This window comes from Xyrauchen texanus, chromosome 7 (genome assembly GCF_025860055.1).
Source record: "Xyrauchen texanus isolate HMW12.3.18 chromosome 7, RBS_HiC_50CHRs, whole genome shotgun sequence".
Lineage (NCBI taxonomy): Eukaryota > Metazoa > Chordata > Actinopteri > Cypriniformes > Catostomidae > Xyrauchen > Xyrauchen texanus.
The window spans coordinates 2,895,464-2,914,802 of record NC_068282.1 but is presented as its reverse complement, the minus strand read 5'-3'; the positions used below and the strand labels follow the sequence as shown (position 1 = coordinate 2,914,802).

Sequence of the window (19,339 nt, the reverse complement as noted above, 5' to 3'; positions counted from 1 at the left end):
AATGGTTGGCCGTTACATCAAGCATGTAACCTTACATCCTTGTGGTAGTTGCAGTCCTTATGTAGCAACTTTTTAGCAACATCCATTAGGAAATAAAACACTTCAATATTTTATGTATGAGGTATGACAGTGTAATTTATGTTTTATCAGAAAGACTCAATATTATTGGAATTAATAAGAATGAAAGATACTTATATCATTTGGCTTAAGCCCCATCCTACGGGTCAGTGTTCAGATGCTGCTTGAACCGTTAAATCCTACCAGAGGCGATGGCATCAGGGGAGTGGAGCTTACCCCAAAAGGAAGGGAAAAAAGGAAGGTGAGGACAAATCTGAAAGAAGATATAGCCTAAATATGAATGATGCAACATGGTCTGTGAATAACTGTATGACATACTACTTTTGCCATACCCTGCTGGAGGGTAGGCTGCTTATGAGAATTGTTGAGCCCTTGCAAATGGGTGAGCCTTATTTGTGCCATATCTTTGCAGGGGGTAGACAATGCTGATTGGCCCTTTGATATGGGTGAATGTTGTTTGTGCAATTCCCTTTGCTGAAAGATATATTGTGTTTGTGTTTGAGCCCTTCAATAAGGGCAAACTTTAACTCTTTCCCCGCCAAACACGGAATTTTCCGTGTTTTATGAAAAAACGCTTCCCCGCCAAACACGGAATTTTCCGGGTTTTTGTGTTTTAGGTGTTATACAGTAAGGAAGACCCCTCCGCATGTTTTGAAAGAGTACGCAACTCTTTGATCAAAGAAACAGACTTCGATCGTCTCAAACATGAAGAAATGGAGTATTGAGAACTCAAAATATCAGACATAAACATGCCTTTTTATCAGCTTTTTGTCTGAAATGTTGTTTTTTGACAAAACCGACCTCTGTTCAAGTCGCAATAAAAAAAGAACAAATGAAGATAAAATAAAATCGTTTTTTTTGCCTAAAAGCAGAGGCTCAGATCTTTATTGTGATATATAGCATCTTCATATATTCATGGAAGAAAATATTCTGCGGGCCATTAAAATTTAGCGAAAATCGTCAAAAACCCTGGCGGTGGCTGGCAACTTTTTTTTTTTAACGCTGGCGGGGAAAGAGTTAATGTAAAAGCTTGCCTGAAGGATGAACAATGTTGCATTTGAGCCCTATGATAAGGGCGACATTGTTGCACAATATCCATTGCTGAAGATGATTAATATTTTATATGAGCCCTCCAAAGGATGAACAATATAATGTGAAGGCCCTACGGTAAGGGTGATGTTGCTGTGCAATACCCTTTGCCGGAAGATAATCAAGGGTGAATGTTATTAGGTCAATATCCTAGCCAAAGTATAACAATGTAATGTGAGAGCCCTACGATAAGGGCAACGATGTTGTGCAATACCCTTTGCCGAAAGATAGATAATGTTTGATTATGAGTTCTCTGACAAGAACGGCCGTTGTTTGTGCAAGATCCCTGAAAAAAGGATAAGAACATAACGTAAGGGCCCTTTGATAAGGGCAATCGTGTTGTGAAATACTCTTTTCCGAATGATAGATAACATTTGATTATGAGTCCTCCAATGAGGACAGCTGTTGTTTGTGCAATATCTCTGACCAAGGATGAACAATGTAATGTGAGGGCCCTATGATAAGGGTGATATCGTGTGCAAAACCCTTAGCTGAACGATAAACAAGGGTGAATGTTATTTGTGCGTGGGTTTGTATAACAGTGTACTTCACTGTACAGTACTTCGGACCTGTTTTGTTGGACAAGAAAATGAGTTACCCACATTTAGTTTTGACCATGAAAATTGATAACATTTACAATATATGCATGGAGCCACGAAATTTAACCAAATTTATCACAAATAATTATAATTATTTATTTATTTCTGTGAGTGGCACTGGTTAGAAGGAGGATATAATTGTACGATATATTTACATTTACATTTATGCATTTAGCAGATGCTTTTATCCAAAGCGACTTACAGTGCACTTATTACAGGGACAATCCCTCCGGAGTAACCTGGAGTTAAGTGCCTTGCTGAAGGGCCCAACAGTGGTATCTTGGTGGTGCTGGGGCTTGAACCACCAACCTTCTGGTCAGTAACCCTGAGCCTCAACCACTGAGCCACCACTGCCCCATGTATTGATATCTGTAACGTAAGTAGGAGGAGGCAGGCGAGGAGTGTGATCTAAATGCGGGTTTTATTGAACAATAGTGGAAACAAATCAGACAGGAACAAAGGAAACGTCCACGATGGGAAAATGAAACCAAAACATGAAAACATCAAGGGAACACGAACAGGGTGAACAGGGCAAAACATCAACTTCCAGACATCTACAAACAACGATCGAAAGAGACTGAAAAAACAACCAGGGTTTAAATACAGAGACACAGTAATGGCTAAATGACAATCAGGTGAGAACAATAACACGGTGCTGGCAGTGATGAGGGCCGGGAATCATGGGAATTGTAGTTAGTGACAGCGGACACAAGAAACACGTGGCAGACAACCAGGAATCGTAACAATATCCTTGCTGGATGATAGACATGCTTGAAATTGAAAATTTGTTTGTCCAAGCCCCTGCAAAGGTAACCATGCTTTGCCATGTGAAAGGAATGAACTGCTTAATTATAAAGGCAAGGCAATGCAAGTTTATTTATATAGCACATTTCATCCACAGTGGCAATTCAAAGTAATTTACATATACATTTTTAAGAAAATACAAGGTAGATACAAATAAAAAACAATTAAGAACATGAAGTAAGAAAAAGTAATACAATAAAAATAAAACATTACAATGAATATGAAGAGAAAGAATATTAAATTGTTAACACCATCCATAACTGGTGTTAACCTTCACTGATCAGACAGAGGATAATCAAAAATTGTTAACACAATTAAATTGTTGTTAACCTTCCCTGATTATACAGAGGATAACCAAAAATTGTAAACACACACTTCAATGTGTTAGGAATTCCTTGTCTTGTTTCACTGTTGCCCTTGTTTGCCTTTTTTGTCACCTTTGCTTTCCTTAGTTTTCTCTTCATTCCCCTGTTGTCTGCCCTGTGTCTCACTAATCTATTGTTTATGAACTACATTTCCCACAATCCACCTGCCCTCATCACTGCCATTTTGTTCATTGTTTTCACCTGTGTCTCATTTGTATTATCACTCCCTGTGTATTTAAGCCCTGCTTTTTGTTCACTCCTTGTCGTTCGTTGAATGTTGTTAGCCTGGTGTGTGTTCCCTGCCCGTGAGTTTTAGTTTTATGTTTATTTCCCCATTGAGGGTTTTCCTTTGTTTATGAAATAAAGTTGAACTGCAACTGGATCTGCATCTCCTCGTCTGCCTTCGCTGCTCGTTCATGACACAATGGTTGAAGGATAAATGGATAAACCACACTGGTGTATTGTGGGATGCTCCTAGGAGATGGAACTAATGAATAATGATGGGATGTTTGATGCTGAAGCTTCTGTTGAAGCCTGTGTTAAACCACAATGAGTATGGATGATCCATGATGTGTGAAGCTTCAGTCGACTGATATTTGGTATCTGCTTAAAAGAAGCGTTAATCCAGCACAATTTTAACCAAAGGTAATACAAATGCCTTACTTACCTGCATCTAAATGTCTTTAAATGACTTCCCCGACCATGAGCACATATGCAGAAAACGGAGCAAAATGACAGAATTTAATTGATGACTTAAAATAAAATCTACTTACTGTTGTTAAACTAAAATAGAGCATAATGAGGAGCTTTAGACAGAGATGTATTTAATGAATGTATGTATGCGGAACTTGAGAATGAAGCTGGAATTAAAATGTTAAAAAGGCCTAATTAGAAAGTTTCATGGTCCTATCTCTGATAAAATAATTAAAGGTTAGCAGTGCAAATCTCTACACTGTTGAGCCAGAATGACTTCTGATGAACAAAACATGAAGCATAACTTTAGTTAGGAATTTATGTAGAAATGTAATGAGCAATGCCAGCCATTAGGTGTCAGAGGGCACGCAGCAACAGTGATACTTCCTTTTTAAGGAAACGTGCACAATGCAGGAACATCATATTACAGATATAATCAGACCCTATACATTGGAGTACTTGTGAGTAAAGACATGCATGAAATAGGAACCGGCTTCCCCAGTAGGAGGATGCTCAGGCATGCAAACACTGAGGTAAAATTGAGAAATGTGCACCTGTACTCTGATGCGTGAGTGACTCGTCCACAGTGCAGTGGGACGCACAATCACCTAACATGATCGGTGAGGACCGAATGCTCCAGTAAATGAATATTCCCGCTGAAACGGTATTGTGCATTTAGGCTTATGATGAACAGCGAATTGAGAAAAGTGGAGCAGAAGGCCTGGATCCCCATCTACCACCAGCTATTTGCATTGACGATTGTTCCCCAAAAGATCAATAGACTCAAGAGTATTTTCTGATGTTGACCGGCTGGTGATGAGCATGATATCAAAGTGAGTAATAATCCGACATGACGTGATTGTTGCTTGGAGAAGTGAGGCATGTAGCCTGAAATGTTTCACTCGCATGCACGAGAGCAAAAACACGAAGTATGCGAAAAATGAGAGACAGCTGGACGGCTTTTACATTTATGCATTTGGCAGATGCTTTTATCCAAAGCGACTTACAGTGCACTTATTACAGGGACAATCCCCCCGGAGCAACCTGGAGTTAAGTGCCTTGCTCAAGGACACAACAGTGGCATCTTGGTGGTGCTGGGGCTTGAACCCCCGACCCCCGACCTCAACCACTGAGCCACCATTGCCCCGCTTTTAAAGCGGAGACTGTATTGTGATTGGATGAGATGCCTGATAGATGAATCCTAATATCTCCCTGCTAGAACTACGCTCATGCTTACATTTATAGAACAAAACGTGAAAGTCTCTTCAAGAAATGTGATCTATAGACTCAAAACATTTACTCCAAATTCTTACTCAAAAACTACTTTTATGAAAAGCCAACGGAAATTCCAGAGGCGTTAGCAAGATGGCTACCATGTGAACTGACTTTACAAATGACATTTTTAGTGATTTTTTTTTTTTTCTTCATATTTCATATTTGCACCCATTTCAGAACTCACATGCTTTAAAGTACAACACGTTTGGCTAATGTTTACGTTTTTACCAAATACTTTTACTTGTTTGACTTTCCGACCCTGTGTATCTAATTTCTTCACACCTCTGAATGATCATCAGAGGTGATATATTTGTGTTGGCTAGCCTCTTCCACTGTGACTAGCAGCTAACAGGTTTGCTTTGTTAGCGTGCTGACCCGAGAGGTGGCAGGTCACCACCGCCTCACCTCTAAATGATCTACTATGCCAGTAAATTCATCCTACCTTCAACACCGATGTGCATTTAAATGCATTAAAAACATCATTTTTTTACAAACAATAAAATTAAAGGAAAAAAGTGTGGCAGTAAGTGCCAAACATTCTGCCTGCCATCTCATTTTGTGTTTAACAGAGGAAAGTCATTGGGTTTGGAAATACATGGTGATGAGTAAATAATGCTAACAGTTTCATTTTTGGGTGACAAATATTGGATACATTTCAGGAAAAAGACCACAAAGCTTAAACATGCACACAGTGTTGGGTAGATTATGTCCAAAATGTAATCCACTACTGACAGAAATTTCAATCTTTTATTTGGGACTCATTTTGGATTACTTGTTGCATGTTTTGCTAAACCTAATCATTCATTTGAAATGTATTAAGTACCAATTAACACATTCGTAAACATTAAATCAAAATCTATTTAACTTGGCTACGTCCACATTAATCTGGATACATTTGAAAACGGTGTTTTCGTATTTGAAACGCTCTCGGTCCACACTGCGGTTTTCCAAAAGTTGCTCGTCCACCCTAAAACGGATGAAAATGCTTAAATCCACTCACTGCACATGCAAAAAAATCACCGTTCCATGTATGGGCTGAAACGCAATTGTCCTTGTGTTTTGTCACCAGACACCAAAGTAACCGAGTAAACTTTGCATTGCCTTTAACGGAATGTATTGTGAAGGTTGCACAAAGTAACATTCTTTAACATATCTTTAACAATGCTCTCAAAGTGAATAACAGGCACAATAACACTGCTACAATGTGGCCCGCTATCTTGATTGTTCTGGGTTGAAAGGATCGTCGTTTTCAGATATCTCTGTCTTCCCAGTCCACACTACAGCTTGAAGACATCAGCCTTAGGTAACCCATGAAAAAGCTGTCTGCCTTGATTTTAGGCCTGTTTACTGATGCATGCTGGGGACTAAATTGAGATGGGCTAGCGGACTGCAAAGTGAATTGTTCCCTGGATAATGAGCCAGAGCAATTGAATATTGCGCACAGCTACTTTACAGCCACAGATGAAATGAGAATTCTTATTGTTTTAAGGAGAAAGTCTGTTAGCAAACAAGCTACTGTGGTGTTAGCCGCTAACGAGGATCAGACCTCCTTGTAACCTTTGATTTCAAGCCTCATGCTTAGACAAATCCTCAGTCGCACCACTTACGGTGTGAGTATCGCTGCACAAGGCAAGCAGAAAGTCAGTGTGAGCGCAGGCTATGAACCGCTCGACTGCTCACATCAACCAATCACGTCGTTCATCAGGTAAAAGATGCTAGCGCGTGTCTCTCCTTTTGCTGTGCTGTTGTTATTCTGCGTTCTCGTTTCATTAGGGAAAACCGCAGCATCAGAGGAAATATGTGGCACAGGATGATGAGAGTCAGCAAATCTTTCAAAAATGGTCATTATTTTTTCGTTAATTCTTGAGGGAACAGATGTGGCGTTGATCTTACACTCTCATTCTGCACTAATACACACACAATTCTCCCAAAACGTGTTCTGTTCGCTTCCTTTGATCAAAAATAGAAATACTTTTATCCCTCATCTTTCGAGATATTGCACAGCTGTCTTTGTCAGAGTATTTTTTATTACTTCTGAAATATTGATATGCCAAAAAGGAGGATCTTTTCTGTGCGCATGTTTTATTCGACAGGGGGAGGATTCGAAATATAGAGACAGCAAGGGAAAATGCAATATTGCAGGCCGGCTTGCGTTATTCCATGTTTTACGAGAAGTGCCTAATGAAAATCCCCATGGGGGTGATAGAAACGTGTATTTAATTAAGAGTTTGTAAAATATTTAATACGGTGATGATGGAGAGGGTAATTTCACTCGATGTCCACTGCTGTTTAGAAGATTTTTCCAGGCTGCAGAGACATTATAATAGAGAAAGAGTGACTGAAGCAAAGGCAAACAAAAGCGATTCACTTAATGAAGCATTACAGCACTGCAGTAGTGCAGCTACCACTGCATTTCTAAAGCTCTTGTGAGAGTTTCAGCTATGCTTAAAATTCATGATAAAAATTTGAAGGCTAGCTGATGTGAGACACTGTATAATTTTTTATCTTTATATTCTCATAATTTGGCTAAATAGAAAACAACACAAATTTAATCAATAAATATAAAATAATTTATTTAATTATTTTAATATAATAAATTATTTTTACATTTATATAAATATGATGATTATATATTAGTAAATACCTACAAAAAATATGTATTTATTTATTCAAAATAAAAGGCAATTTTTTTCAATGTTTTTTTATAAATATAAAATACATGTAAATATTTTTAAATACGATATTATTTTTTAAATGTTATATAATTTTTTATTGTTTTGTGTTATAGAATTATTTTATACTGTAATATAATATAATAATTATTATTATTATTATTTTAAAAAGGTTTATTAGATTCTTTATATATATTAAATATTTATTTGATTTGCGATTTCAAACAAAATGTGTATATTGTTCTATTCCTTAAATCTATAGTTTGTAATTTCTGTGGTTAAAATTAAATAAAATAAAAAGAAATAATGACTAGTTGCAATATCAAAAATATACAGTTTTCTTAATAATAATAATAATAATAATAAAAAAAGAGATTTAAAAAAAATGCCTCTTTGGTGGACCCCATGAAACACTCCTGACAACACTTTCAGGCCAGGGTTTAGAAACATGACCCAATGTGGAAATGACCAATGCCAAGCCGCGGTAAAAAGGCATCACCACTGGCGCCTTGGACCAGGATGGGAACGCATATGACCGACAGACCCCGCCCCTTACATGGATCAAACACTTCTCTGAACCCTCCGACTGTCAACACTGCAAGAAAATCCAGCTTTATTTTCATTTGTATTAATTATAAGTAGTTTTTAAGTAAATATTAAGAGTGGAGAAATGAGGAAAAAAGTGGATTTGAACCCAGGTTGCTTATTTGCACCGACTTTACTCTCCACGCTACTGCATCTACACAAATGGTGAACTTTGTCATGCATTTCTATGGCTCAACGAGACTGGGGTGCAAACAGTAGCGCTGGCTGGTGCTATTTACACCTGGCTGTTTACAGTACACTTAGCATTTAATTTAAAGACAACTCTAAATATTTAGTATTTTTTGGACTACATGCAGATTAATGTATTTGTACATACTGTTCAGTTCAATTGCGCTCAAGCTGAAATTATTAGGGATCTTGTTAAACATAAACTTCAGCTGCTCGTGTCTAATGGTGGGATTTTTCTAAAGCATCTGCAGAGCTGTAGGTGCTACACACTCAGTTAATAGCTATTTGACAGTGGTTTCACATGTTTGAAATTAGTTTTCTTAATTTAAAATTACTATATAATCTATATAATGTAATAACCTAGTTGAATTGAGTAAACTCAAGGGAAGGAGGTATGGCCCCAAGTGAAGGAGTTAAAGTACCTCGGGGTCTTGCTCACGAGTGAGGGGACAATGGAACGGGAGGTTGGCCGGAGAATCGGGGCAGCGGGGGCGGTATAGCTGAGCCGAAAGGCAAAGCTCTCGATCTACCGGTCAATTTTTGTTCCTACCCTCACCTGTGGTCATGAAGGCTGGGTCATGACCGAAAGAACTAGGTCGCGAGTACAAGCGGCCAAAATGGGCTTCCTCAGAAGGGTGGCGGGCTTCTCCCTTAGAGATAGGGTGAGGAGCTCAGTCATCCGTGAGGAGCTCGGAGTAGAGCCGCTGCTCCTTTGCGTTGAAAGGAGTCAGTTGAAGTGGTTTGGGCATCTGGTAAGGATGCCCGCTGGCCTCCTCCCTAGGGAGGTGTTTCAGGCACGTCCAGATGTGAGGAGGCCTCGGGGAAGACCCAGGATTAGGTGGAGAGATTACATCTCCACACTGGCCTGGGAACGCCTCGGGGTCCCCCAGTCAGAGCTGGTTAATGTGGCTCGGGATAGGGAAGTTTGGGACCCCCTGCTGGAGCAGCTGCCCCCACGACCCGACTTCGGATAAGCGGTTGAAGATGGATGGATGGATGGATGGATGGATGGAATTGAGTAAACCCAACAAGATTAGACGTGTCAGTGTAACTCAAATGTATTTTATTTCTTTATGTACTAATTAGTGAAAGTGAAGCTTAGCACTATAGAGTATAGTTTTGTAACTATACTATAATTCGCATAGCATTTGCTCAAAGCAGCGAGTAATCAGTTTCATCTACATAACTCTTCTAAATCTCAACATAACAAAACATTAAACACTAATAACAAGTATGCCGCTTTATTTTAATCTTGCACAAACACACTTAATTTTAACATTTACTCTCACTCTCGAGTCCCATGAAAAGCATTCTCGAAAATGGAAATCCCCTGCACCAGTTTCAACAGTGCTGAAAGTATTTATGTAGTCCCAACTCAAATGGATTAAGTAAACTTGTTCCAAAATGTTCTAGAATTGTGTTGCTTTAGTTCATCTTAAGTAAGTAAACTGAACTTTACCACATTTTATTCTTAGTGTTAGTTCTTCTCGGGTTAAGGAATAATAGTTTCTATCCACTCCTTTTTTATTACCTCATTGTGACTAGAAGGACCTAGTTTCGGAGCACAAATAGGCGTTGTTGATATGCAGTTAGTGGTCGCAGTTAGTGTGCTAGCAGTGTGTAAACCTTACTCCCCTGGCCTCAAGAGGCGGACTAGCGACTGGCACCTCGTTTGTGACCCCAGTTCGAATCCTGCTCAGAGCGGATCGGGCAGGACCGGCTACACCATGACTGTTTATTATTATACGATTATTTGATGTGTCACATGTGCCTTTCAGTACATCCATGCAGTGACTCATAAATCAGTAAGCAATGTTGCTATTTTACAGTATGCTTCAGGTGATTAATGCCACTTTGCTCAATATATGTCCTCAATCGACAGATCCATTCAGACTCCGATGAAGGGGACGGATCAATCAAATACACTATCTCTGGAGAGGGGGCGGGGTCTATTTTCATCATCGATGAGGTCACCGGTGACATTCATGCCACAGAGAGATTGGATCGTGAGGAGAAAACGTTCTACACGTTGCGAGCTCAAGCAAGAGACCGGCAGACCGACGCGCCCCTCGAACCCGAGTCAGAGTTTGTCATTAAAGTCCAAGACATCAACGACAGCGAGCCAAAGTTTCTGGAAGGTCCATACATTGGAAGTGTGGCGGAACTCTCTCCTGTTGGTAAGATCTTTGAGTGTTTATATTATATATTTTATTAACGGTTACTGTTTGAATGGTGTTTCTGTGCAATTGTTATGTTTTGTTGGCCTAATTAGTAATAAGTCTTTTGACAACCGAATATCAATATCAGCCCATGCAAAAAACGTTCCTGTTGTGGTACTTGATATATATATATATATTATACTTAGATTAATACCATGCTTCTTTGATCACTATATCCATGTACCACAAAAACTACCATCGTATATGTACAAAAAACATGGCATAACCACAGTACTATGTCCAGGGCTGGACTGGGAAGAGAAATCGGCCCGGGATTTTACATAGCAACTGGCCCAAAAGTTGTTGAGTGTGCGGGGGGGGGGGTTGGTTGGGGTGGGGGTGGGGGTGGGTGTGTTGAGTGGAGTGGATGGGGTTGTTCGTTGTCCTTTTCTGCATATCGCGGCGCCGTTTTGTGGTTCGTGCTGCATAACGCACCGGCTTATTTAAGCTTATCGTGGCCCATTAGGTGCGTTTCGCCGCCGACCTATTGGCCCGCTCGGTTCTTCCGATGGTCATTCGGCCCCTTACCGGCCCCAAAGTGCATCGGCCCACAGGGAAAATGCCCGGTATGACAGATTACCAGTCCAGCCCTGACTATGTACAAACACTGTGCTACTACCATGGTACATTTTGGTATTTTTTGTAGGTGAGAGAAAATAAACAGAGAAAAAGTACCATGAAAGTACCACGGTAATTATTTGGTACTCTAAAGTACTTCAATGAATATTGGGGTGCATCTAATCCATACTATGGTAATTTTACCATTTCAGTTCCATTATTGGAAATGGTACTATGGTACTACCATGTTTTCACTGGACATCCCATGTAAATACCTTGTAAATATTATGGCATATGAATATAATCATTCAATACAATGGTAAACTATATACAATATCAAAGTACGAAACTATATATATATTTATATACTCATATATATTTGGGTATTTTTGTGTTTTGGGTCAGGTATGTCCCAACGCAAGCTTTTATGTGTGTGCTTGTGAATATAAAAGATGTTTAAATGCACTACAATAATGTAATCACTGCCGTGCAGAATGGCTGTGAACTTCCTGATTGAAATTTATTCTGCTTCCTCAGCAGATTGACAGCAGTGTCTCACGCTGCTTATTGACACAGAAGAGACCTCTCTGATCCCTCTCGGTTTCTCCACCTTTCAGTCAGATTATACATTAAGGAAGTGTGGACTTCATGTTTTATACATTGAACAACTTCAGGCTTAATGAAATAACGACACTGCTTAGTCAAGAATTTCCCCTGTTTTTTATAAATGTTTTGCTTATGTTTGGTGTCCTATAATGGTATTATTTTTGCATCCCAGCAATCAGGTGACAGTTATGTGTTCAAATAAATTGACCAGACCATTTTAATTTATCAAATGTACGAAAATGAGTACAAAATATTAGCGCTAAACATTATATCATAATATAACCATTAGATGCATCCGTTTACTTTTAAATTAATTAATACTTAAATATTAGTCAATAATTAAATGTAACCATTTATTTATTAATGTACTATGAAAACATGGCAAGTATTGTTTATTTTATTGAATTATTTGACTATATCCACATCAGTGTTGGCTCAAAAAAAGTAATTCACTACAAATTACTCAATACTACTCATAAATGTAATCATATTCCTGAAAAGTATTCAAATTACCAGTTACTATTTCTATTAACATCAACAAATTTAAAATAATGTCTATATTTCCTCGTTCAATGGCCACAAAACTCGATCAGATGTGCATATTAACGTAACTCATATTTTAAATGTAGGCTATTCTACAAATAATATTATTTTAGAAATATGTGTAACCCAAGGAAAGTAATGTATCCCTTTAAGCTCTGAAGGTGTTTTTAAAGATTTCCTATTTTGTTTTGTTTCCAATCATGTCGACTGTATCTGAGCAAAATAATTGTGTTGATACGACAAAGCAATCAAAAGTTATAACATTACAAAATATGATTTATGATAGTGCCCAAAAATGTCTTCAGACAAATTAAACAATAATTGTACATAAAAAAAATTACACATGCTAACACAACAAAAACGAAAGGTTTGCATAGCATGCAGGCATGATTTTAGTCATGAGATTTCACAGAATGAGTTTCATTCTGTGTCATTTGAGTCATCATTGAGTCTGTTTCATGTATTTGGCGCCATCTGCTGGTGGCCATATGTAACATTGTGCTTCATGTAGATTATCTAATGATCTATACATCTGATTATCTTGTGTGTGGGCTCGTTAGAAAGAGAATCACCTCCTCTAAGTAATGCTATGTGATATTTTATGTTCCATACATTTTTCGGGAAGTTATAAACGAAAATGCAAAAATAAAAAATTAGCAAAACTGAACAAATTTCAAAGCTCTTGTTCCGTGTTGGTCATAATGACAACATGCATTAGAAAGTAGAGCTTCTAAGCTTTAAAATGATACTTTTTTGTGTTGGTCAAGACTATATTTATTGATAATTTGATGATGATTTATTTTTATTTTTTCTCCATCCGAGCTTAAGGATTTAAAGTAACTTAATTGAAAGTCAGTAACAGAAATATAATGCACTAAAATACTTTTTTGTACTAAATATTAATTTGATTACAGTAATTAATTACATTTTTCCAACAACACAAACAAAAGCAAACAAGAGATACAGGTTACAATATGAAATCCGTTTAATCTCAGTGATGAAAAATTATGAACACAAATTTTTTCTTTGGAATAGCATGCACCAATAAATCACATAAAATAAGACCAGGAACATACTGTATATTAAGAATGTAAATTGGGCCAGTTTTGATATTAAGTTTACTTACTAGCGGCAGTAAGCGGCATAAACAACACAAAGAACTTTATCACTTGGTTATGTTGCATTGTGAGAGCCACCACTGACCTCATGATCAGACATAAAGAGTTCATCTCCTTCTGTAATTTTCCAGCCAGAAAAGCTTTTACTGTCCATCTGACGGGTGGTCACCAGTAATCAAGCTAATTGTCTCGCCATAGGCAGATCTAATTGAACGACCTAGTCACTTTCCAGCAAATTCACGCTGTAGATGTGTGAAATATGAGATTTAATCAGAGCCCACATATCATCGCTGTTATGTCTTATCACTCCAGTCGAGAGAACTCGGCAATAATAATAAAAAAAAGTAATCACGGATGAGCCCTGGGCACATTCATTTTCACTTACCGCCTTTGTCATTTTCGTCCTCTCTCCAGTGGCTTTGTTGATGTTCAGGGCCTTTAGCGCACCATTAAAGCCTAGTCACATTTGTTTGCATATTATTCACTTGCTCTAGATGCTTCGTCTTGGCTAACACAGTGATACGCCAGTACTGAGGGATGCAACATTCTCTCGTGCTGCCTGCTGTAGATGTTAGCTTGAATCACTAGCTGGGAAGTGAATATTTTGATTTGTATGATTGGTTTATGTGTAACGGGAGCCAGCTGGTACACGATAGCTGTGCATTATGTGTAAACCTCACTCCCCTGACACACTAGCGACTGATGCTAGAGGCTGTAGCCTTTAGCTTCCACGTTAGCATGCCCGCCTTCCATGCCTGCGAAGCCAGTTCGATTCTGATGCTGTGGGGGGTATAATTACTACAGTAATAAATATTCAGACACTAGATTTGTTTAAGACTTGACTCTTAAAGTTGAGGACTTGGGATTGACTTGGACTTGCCTGTCTTGATTTAGGACTTGAATGCAAAGACTTGAGATTCCAAAGCAATGACTCGGTCCCACCTCTGCTAACAACTTCATGAAACACTAAACATCACTCCAAACACCTCAGCCTCTTCGACTCTGTGGACCCACCGGTGGGTCCAAAAGGGTGCACTATATCGTGGAAAACAATTAGGATTAAAATGCTAAAATCCTCATATACATAAGTCAGGCATATATGGTATTGCTTGAAAGCTTAGCGTGGCAGACAAGCCTCTTGTTTCCCTGGAAAGGAGGAAGCAGGAACCAGGTTATCATTGATGCACACACACAGCTGCTGCGTGTGTCTCTCTCTCTCTCTGGCATCTCTGGCTCCTCCTTATCTCTCTCTCCCACTGATAGGGGCAACTCAGCATCAGGTGTGCATCCTCACGGCTTGGCCACGCCCTCCTCCTGGTAACATAACCTGTTGCCCCTTCTGCTGTTCTGCCGCCAGCTGGTCTTCCCTGCTTCCCAGGAACCTGAGTAGGATGAGGGGAGGGAGAGGGAGAGAGAAAGAGTGCTTTTATCTTAGGAAGTTCTTTAAAAAATATGAGCCATTGTTTACTTGTCTGTGAGCTTGCTTGTGTGTATAATTCAAAGCTACATCTTAGATGTCAAAACAAAATATGCAGTCCTGCAGGAAAAGCATGCTAAACAAATCATAAGAAATATATTTTATCGACTATTAATGATACAATGTTATACTTCATCTCAAAGGGGTGGGCCACCCCTTTCTAATGACACCTAGGTTGAGCTTCTAGTCCACTCAAAGGCCGAGATACTCGATGAAAAATTGGGGGTGGTGCATGAACTGAAAATTAGACTGAATGTCTATGGACAAGCACATCTTTGAGGGCTAAAATGCGTTATAGTGCCACCTACATTTCAGATCGGCATTTTTGTGATGGAAGGTAATAGAGGGAAGAAAAAAAAATTCTAGTGCTTCCTGCCATCTAGTGGAATAAAATAAGACTTTTTGGAGGGAGATGGGGTGAACAGAACCAGAATTACATGTTTACAAATTTAGGAAAAAAAAAAAAAAAAAAACATCATAAGATACAATAGATACAATAGGCATATACAATATTATTTTTGAATATTTGGCTTTTTTTATTTTGGGGGGATTTCTGGACACGTTTTTAAAGGGTAACTAAACACCTGCTCAGAGTCTGACTCCACCCACTAGAAATATTTGAAAATGCTGGAAAAGTGGGCAGACCCCGGCGGGGATAGATGGAACGAACCGAGTCGCGGGGCTGAGCGGGGCGGCACCTGAGACTCGTAGTGACGGATTAATTGACAGCTGCTGTCAGACTCTATGTTATTATTATTCCTCACACGGTCGCAAGATGACATGTACATGGATCTGGCGTGGTGAGCTGGAACCTGCTTACGTCAGCTGTCACCGCTTACGTCACGAAGTACCGCAACAGCCAATAGGAAAATTCAACTGCAGTAGCCACCGTTCAACCTGAAGAGGGCAGCACTCAGACGTTTTTACACCATATATTGTAGAATTAAAACACTTTATACACAAATGTCAAAAAAATTACTTGAATCAATGACCAGTACTAATAAAGCCCCATGCTTACAGATCATTAACTAAAAAAAGTTGGTTTAGGGTTTAGTTACCCTTTAAAATGGACTCGTTTTATTTAATTTGAGTGTGAAAAGTTGCTTGCGGTTGCCCAAAAATGCTTTAGAATTTAAGATGTTAGCAACACCCTAGCAACATCCAAATCTAGTTTTCTTAATAAATACGCTTTTTTTTTTTTTGTTATCATTCAATAAACTTGCCTGCAGTTTATTATTATTATTATTATTATTACTCACTTGAACATTGTAAAAGTTTTAAATGTTTGACATGGAATTTGAAAATTGTGGCTCAGAAATGTTGTTTTTGGCAGGTTTCAGGTTTGAGCAATCTCAATATTATTTAGTTTGTTTAATTTTTTTTTAAATTATGACATATATATATATATATATATACTGAATGCCCATTAACTTTTCCATTGTGATATTTTATAAGCTAAAAGGAATCTTGATTCATCAAACAGCTTAGAAAAAAAAATACTATGCCTTAAGTAAATGCCATTAGCTGTACCATCAGCATTTATGAATTATTAAGATGCATATTTCACATTAGATCTGCAATGACACAATTGAAATGGACAAGCAAAGGCTCTAAACTAGATTACACAAATTGGTAAATGTTCTTAGAAAATGGCAAGAGGTACACAGTGTCCGATATGGTTTGCCAAAGTGATTAATGTTGGTTTTTGCAGCATTCACAATAGGACAACATTGATGTAGCTGCTCTTAGATCAAGCCCTAATCATCGTTGGCATTTACATTCATTTTGCAACAAAAAAAAATGCATTTTATTAGAGTTAGGTAAATCTCCAAATTTGAGAATTGGCTAACTTACCATTCATGATGTGATGGAGTTCATAGCTGTAAGCATTTGATTCAGTTTTTCACATTTTGAGAAGAAAGCAAAGGAGAGAAAAATATGTCCTGATCTATTTTAAAAGGACAGGGTTTGGGAAATGAATCTGCCTTTACTCTGTGTTAAATTGAATAAAATGGGATTAATATCTAATCCTTCCCGGCACATATTTAGTGTACTTAGATTTTGAGATTTGCTGCGGTAACTGTTTGAGTCAGATGATTTCAGCACTGCCTCAATCCATCTGACAAAAACTTCTGCTTTTGATGTCTACTTAAAGAGACGGTTCATCCAAAAAAGAGAATAAGATCATTATTTACTCACACTCATTTAGTTCCAAACTCGTATGACTTGATTGGTTCTCTTCCATTGAACACAGACAGACAGACAGACAGACAGACAGACAGACAGACAGAAAGATAGATAGACAGACAGAAAAAGTATGTGAACCTTTTGGAATTAGCTGGTTTCCTGCCTTAATTGGTGCTGTATTAATTTAGTACTATTGGTACTCTCTCTAGAAGTGGCCGTCCAGTCAAGATGACTCAAAGGGAACACTGCAGAATGCTCAATGAGGTCAAAAGGAACACTTGGGTGACAGATAAAAACTTGAAGGAATCACTGGAGCTGGTTAACATCTCTGTTCATGAGTCTACTATATGGAAAACATTAAACAGACATGGTGTCCATGGCAGGACACCATGAAGGAAGCCGCTGCTTTCTAACAAAAATATTGCTGAGTGCATAAAGTTTGCAGAGAAAGCACCAAATACCAACATGAAACCATCATCCCAAAAGTGAAGTACGGTGGAGGGAGCATCATGATTTGGGGCTGCTTTGGGGCCTGGGCTGCTTGCCATTATCGAGGGGAAAATTAATTCCCAAGTTTATCCAGATATCTTACAGGATAATGTCAGGGTGGCTGTTTGCCAGCTGAAGCTCAGTAGGAGTAGTACGACAATGACCCTAAACATCAAAGTAAATCCACTACAGAATGTCTTAAAAAAAAAACAATTTATCTTTTGGAGTGTCCCAGTCAGAGCCCAGCTCTTAGCCCAATAGAGATGCTGTGGAATGACCTCAAGAAACCCGTTCACACCAGAAAACCTAAGAATATCTTTGAACTGAAGCAGTTCTGTAAGGAAGAATGATCCAAAATTCCTTCTGAATATTGTACATGTATTATCCGCAGCTACCGGTAATGCTTGGTTGAGGTTACTGCTGCCAAAGGAGGATCCAAAGGTTCACTTAGTTTTTCCACAGAACTGTGCATTTTTAATGGGATGTGCCCAGTAAAGACATTATATATTTTAATTGTTTGTGTGGTGTTAGCTTAAGTACATCGTGTTTGTCTATACTTGTGACTTTGATGAAGATTAATTCACATTTTATGACAATTAATACAGAAAACCAGCAAATTCCAAAGGGTTCACATACTTTATCTTGCCACTGTAGGTAGGTAGGTAGGTAGGTGGATGTACATATGGATGGATTTACGTATGGATGTATGGATGGATGTACGGATGTATGGATGGATGGATGTATGTACTGATGGAATGATGGATGTACGGATGTATGGATGGATGGATGTATGTACTGATGGAATGATGGATGTATGGATGGATGGATCTACGGATGGATGTACGGTTGGATGGATGTATGGATGTACGGATGGATGTATGGATGGATGTACGGATGGATGTACGGATGGATGGATGTATGGATGGATAGATGGATGAACGGATGGATGGATGGATGTATGGATGGATGTACGGATGGATGGATGGATGGATGTACGAATGTATGGATGGATAGATGGATGAACGGATGGATGTACGGTTGGATGGATGTATGGATGGATGTACGAATGGATGGATGGATGGATGGATGGATGGATGTACAAATGGATGGATGGATGGATGTACGAATGGATGGATGGATGTACGGATGGATGTACGGATGGATGTACGGATGGATGTACGGATGGATGGATGGATGGATGTACGAATGAATGGATGGATGGATGTACAAATGGATGGATGGATGTACGGATGGATGTACGGATGGATGGATGTATGGATGGATAGATAGAGGATGAGAAATATCCTGTGTTAATCCCTGTGGGACTTTCTTTAGGATTGCACTATGCAGGCCATTGACTTTTATGACACAACATTACCCAACTTTTTTTGAATGTCGTTTGCTCTCTCCATGTTCTTTATTTTTAAGAGGGCCAGTGAAAAGTGAATCAAGTGTTGAGACGTTCAGAGAAATCACTTTTCAAATGAATACACTTCGGCTTTTATGGGACTTCTAAACGATCCATAATGTAGGGTGATTTGGACGAGGATGCGTTTGGCACAAACGAATATGACAGGGTTAAATAGAGGATAGACTGCGAGTGCGCCAGGCAAACCACTGTAGCACAAATCTCCTTTACGACTGAAGCTCTTAAATAGCTGTCAGTCTTGCATGAGGTAACATCGTCCGGCCACCTGCTCCATAAGTCAACCGACTTTCGCACCCTGATGTCATGGGCTGTAGTTTGAAACAGACTTTGTGGACACCATTTTGGCCATAAATTGTACTGTCAC

General features: G+C 38.8%; 1 protein-coding gene across 1 annotated transcript in view; it reads left to right on the top strand.

Moving 5' to 3' along the window:
• Positions 1-19,339, top strand: part of LOC127646767 (cadherin-22-like) — a 144,344-nt gene that overhangs the window by 8,965 nt on the left and 116,040 nt on the right. Inside the window, exon 2 of the mRNA XM_052130634.1 lies at positions 10,232-10,526. Within this exon, the coding sequence (XP_051986594.1) occupies positions 10,232-10,526 (295 nt within the window). The remainder of the gene's footprint in view (positions 1-10,231; positions 10,527-19,339) is intronic.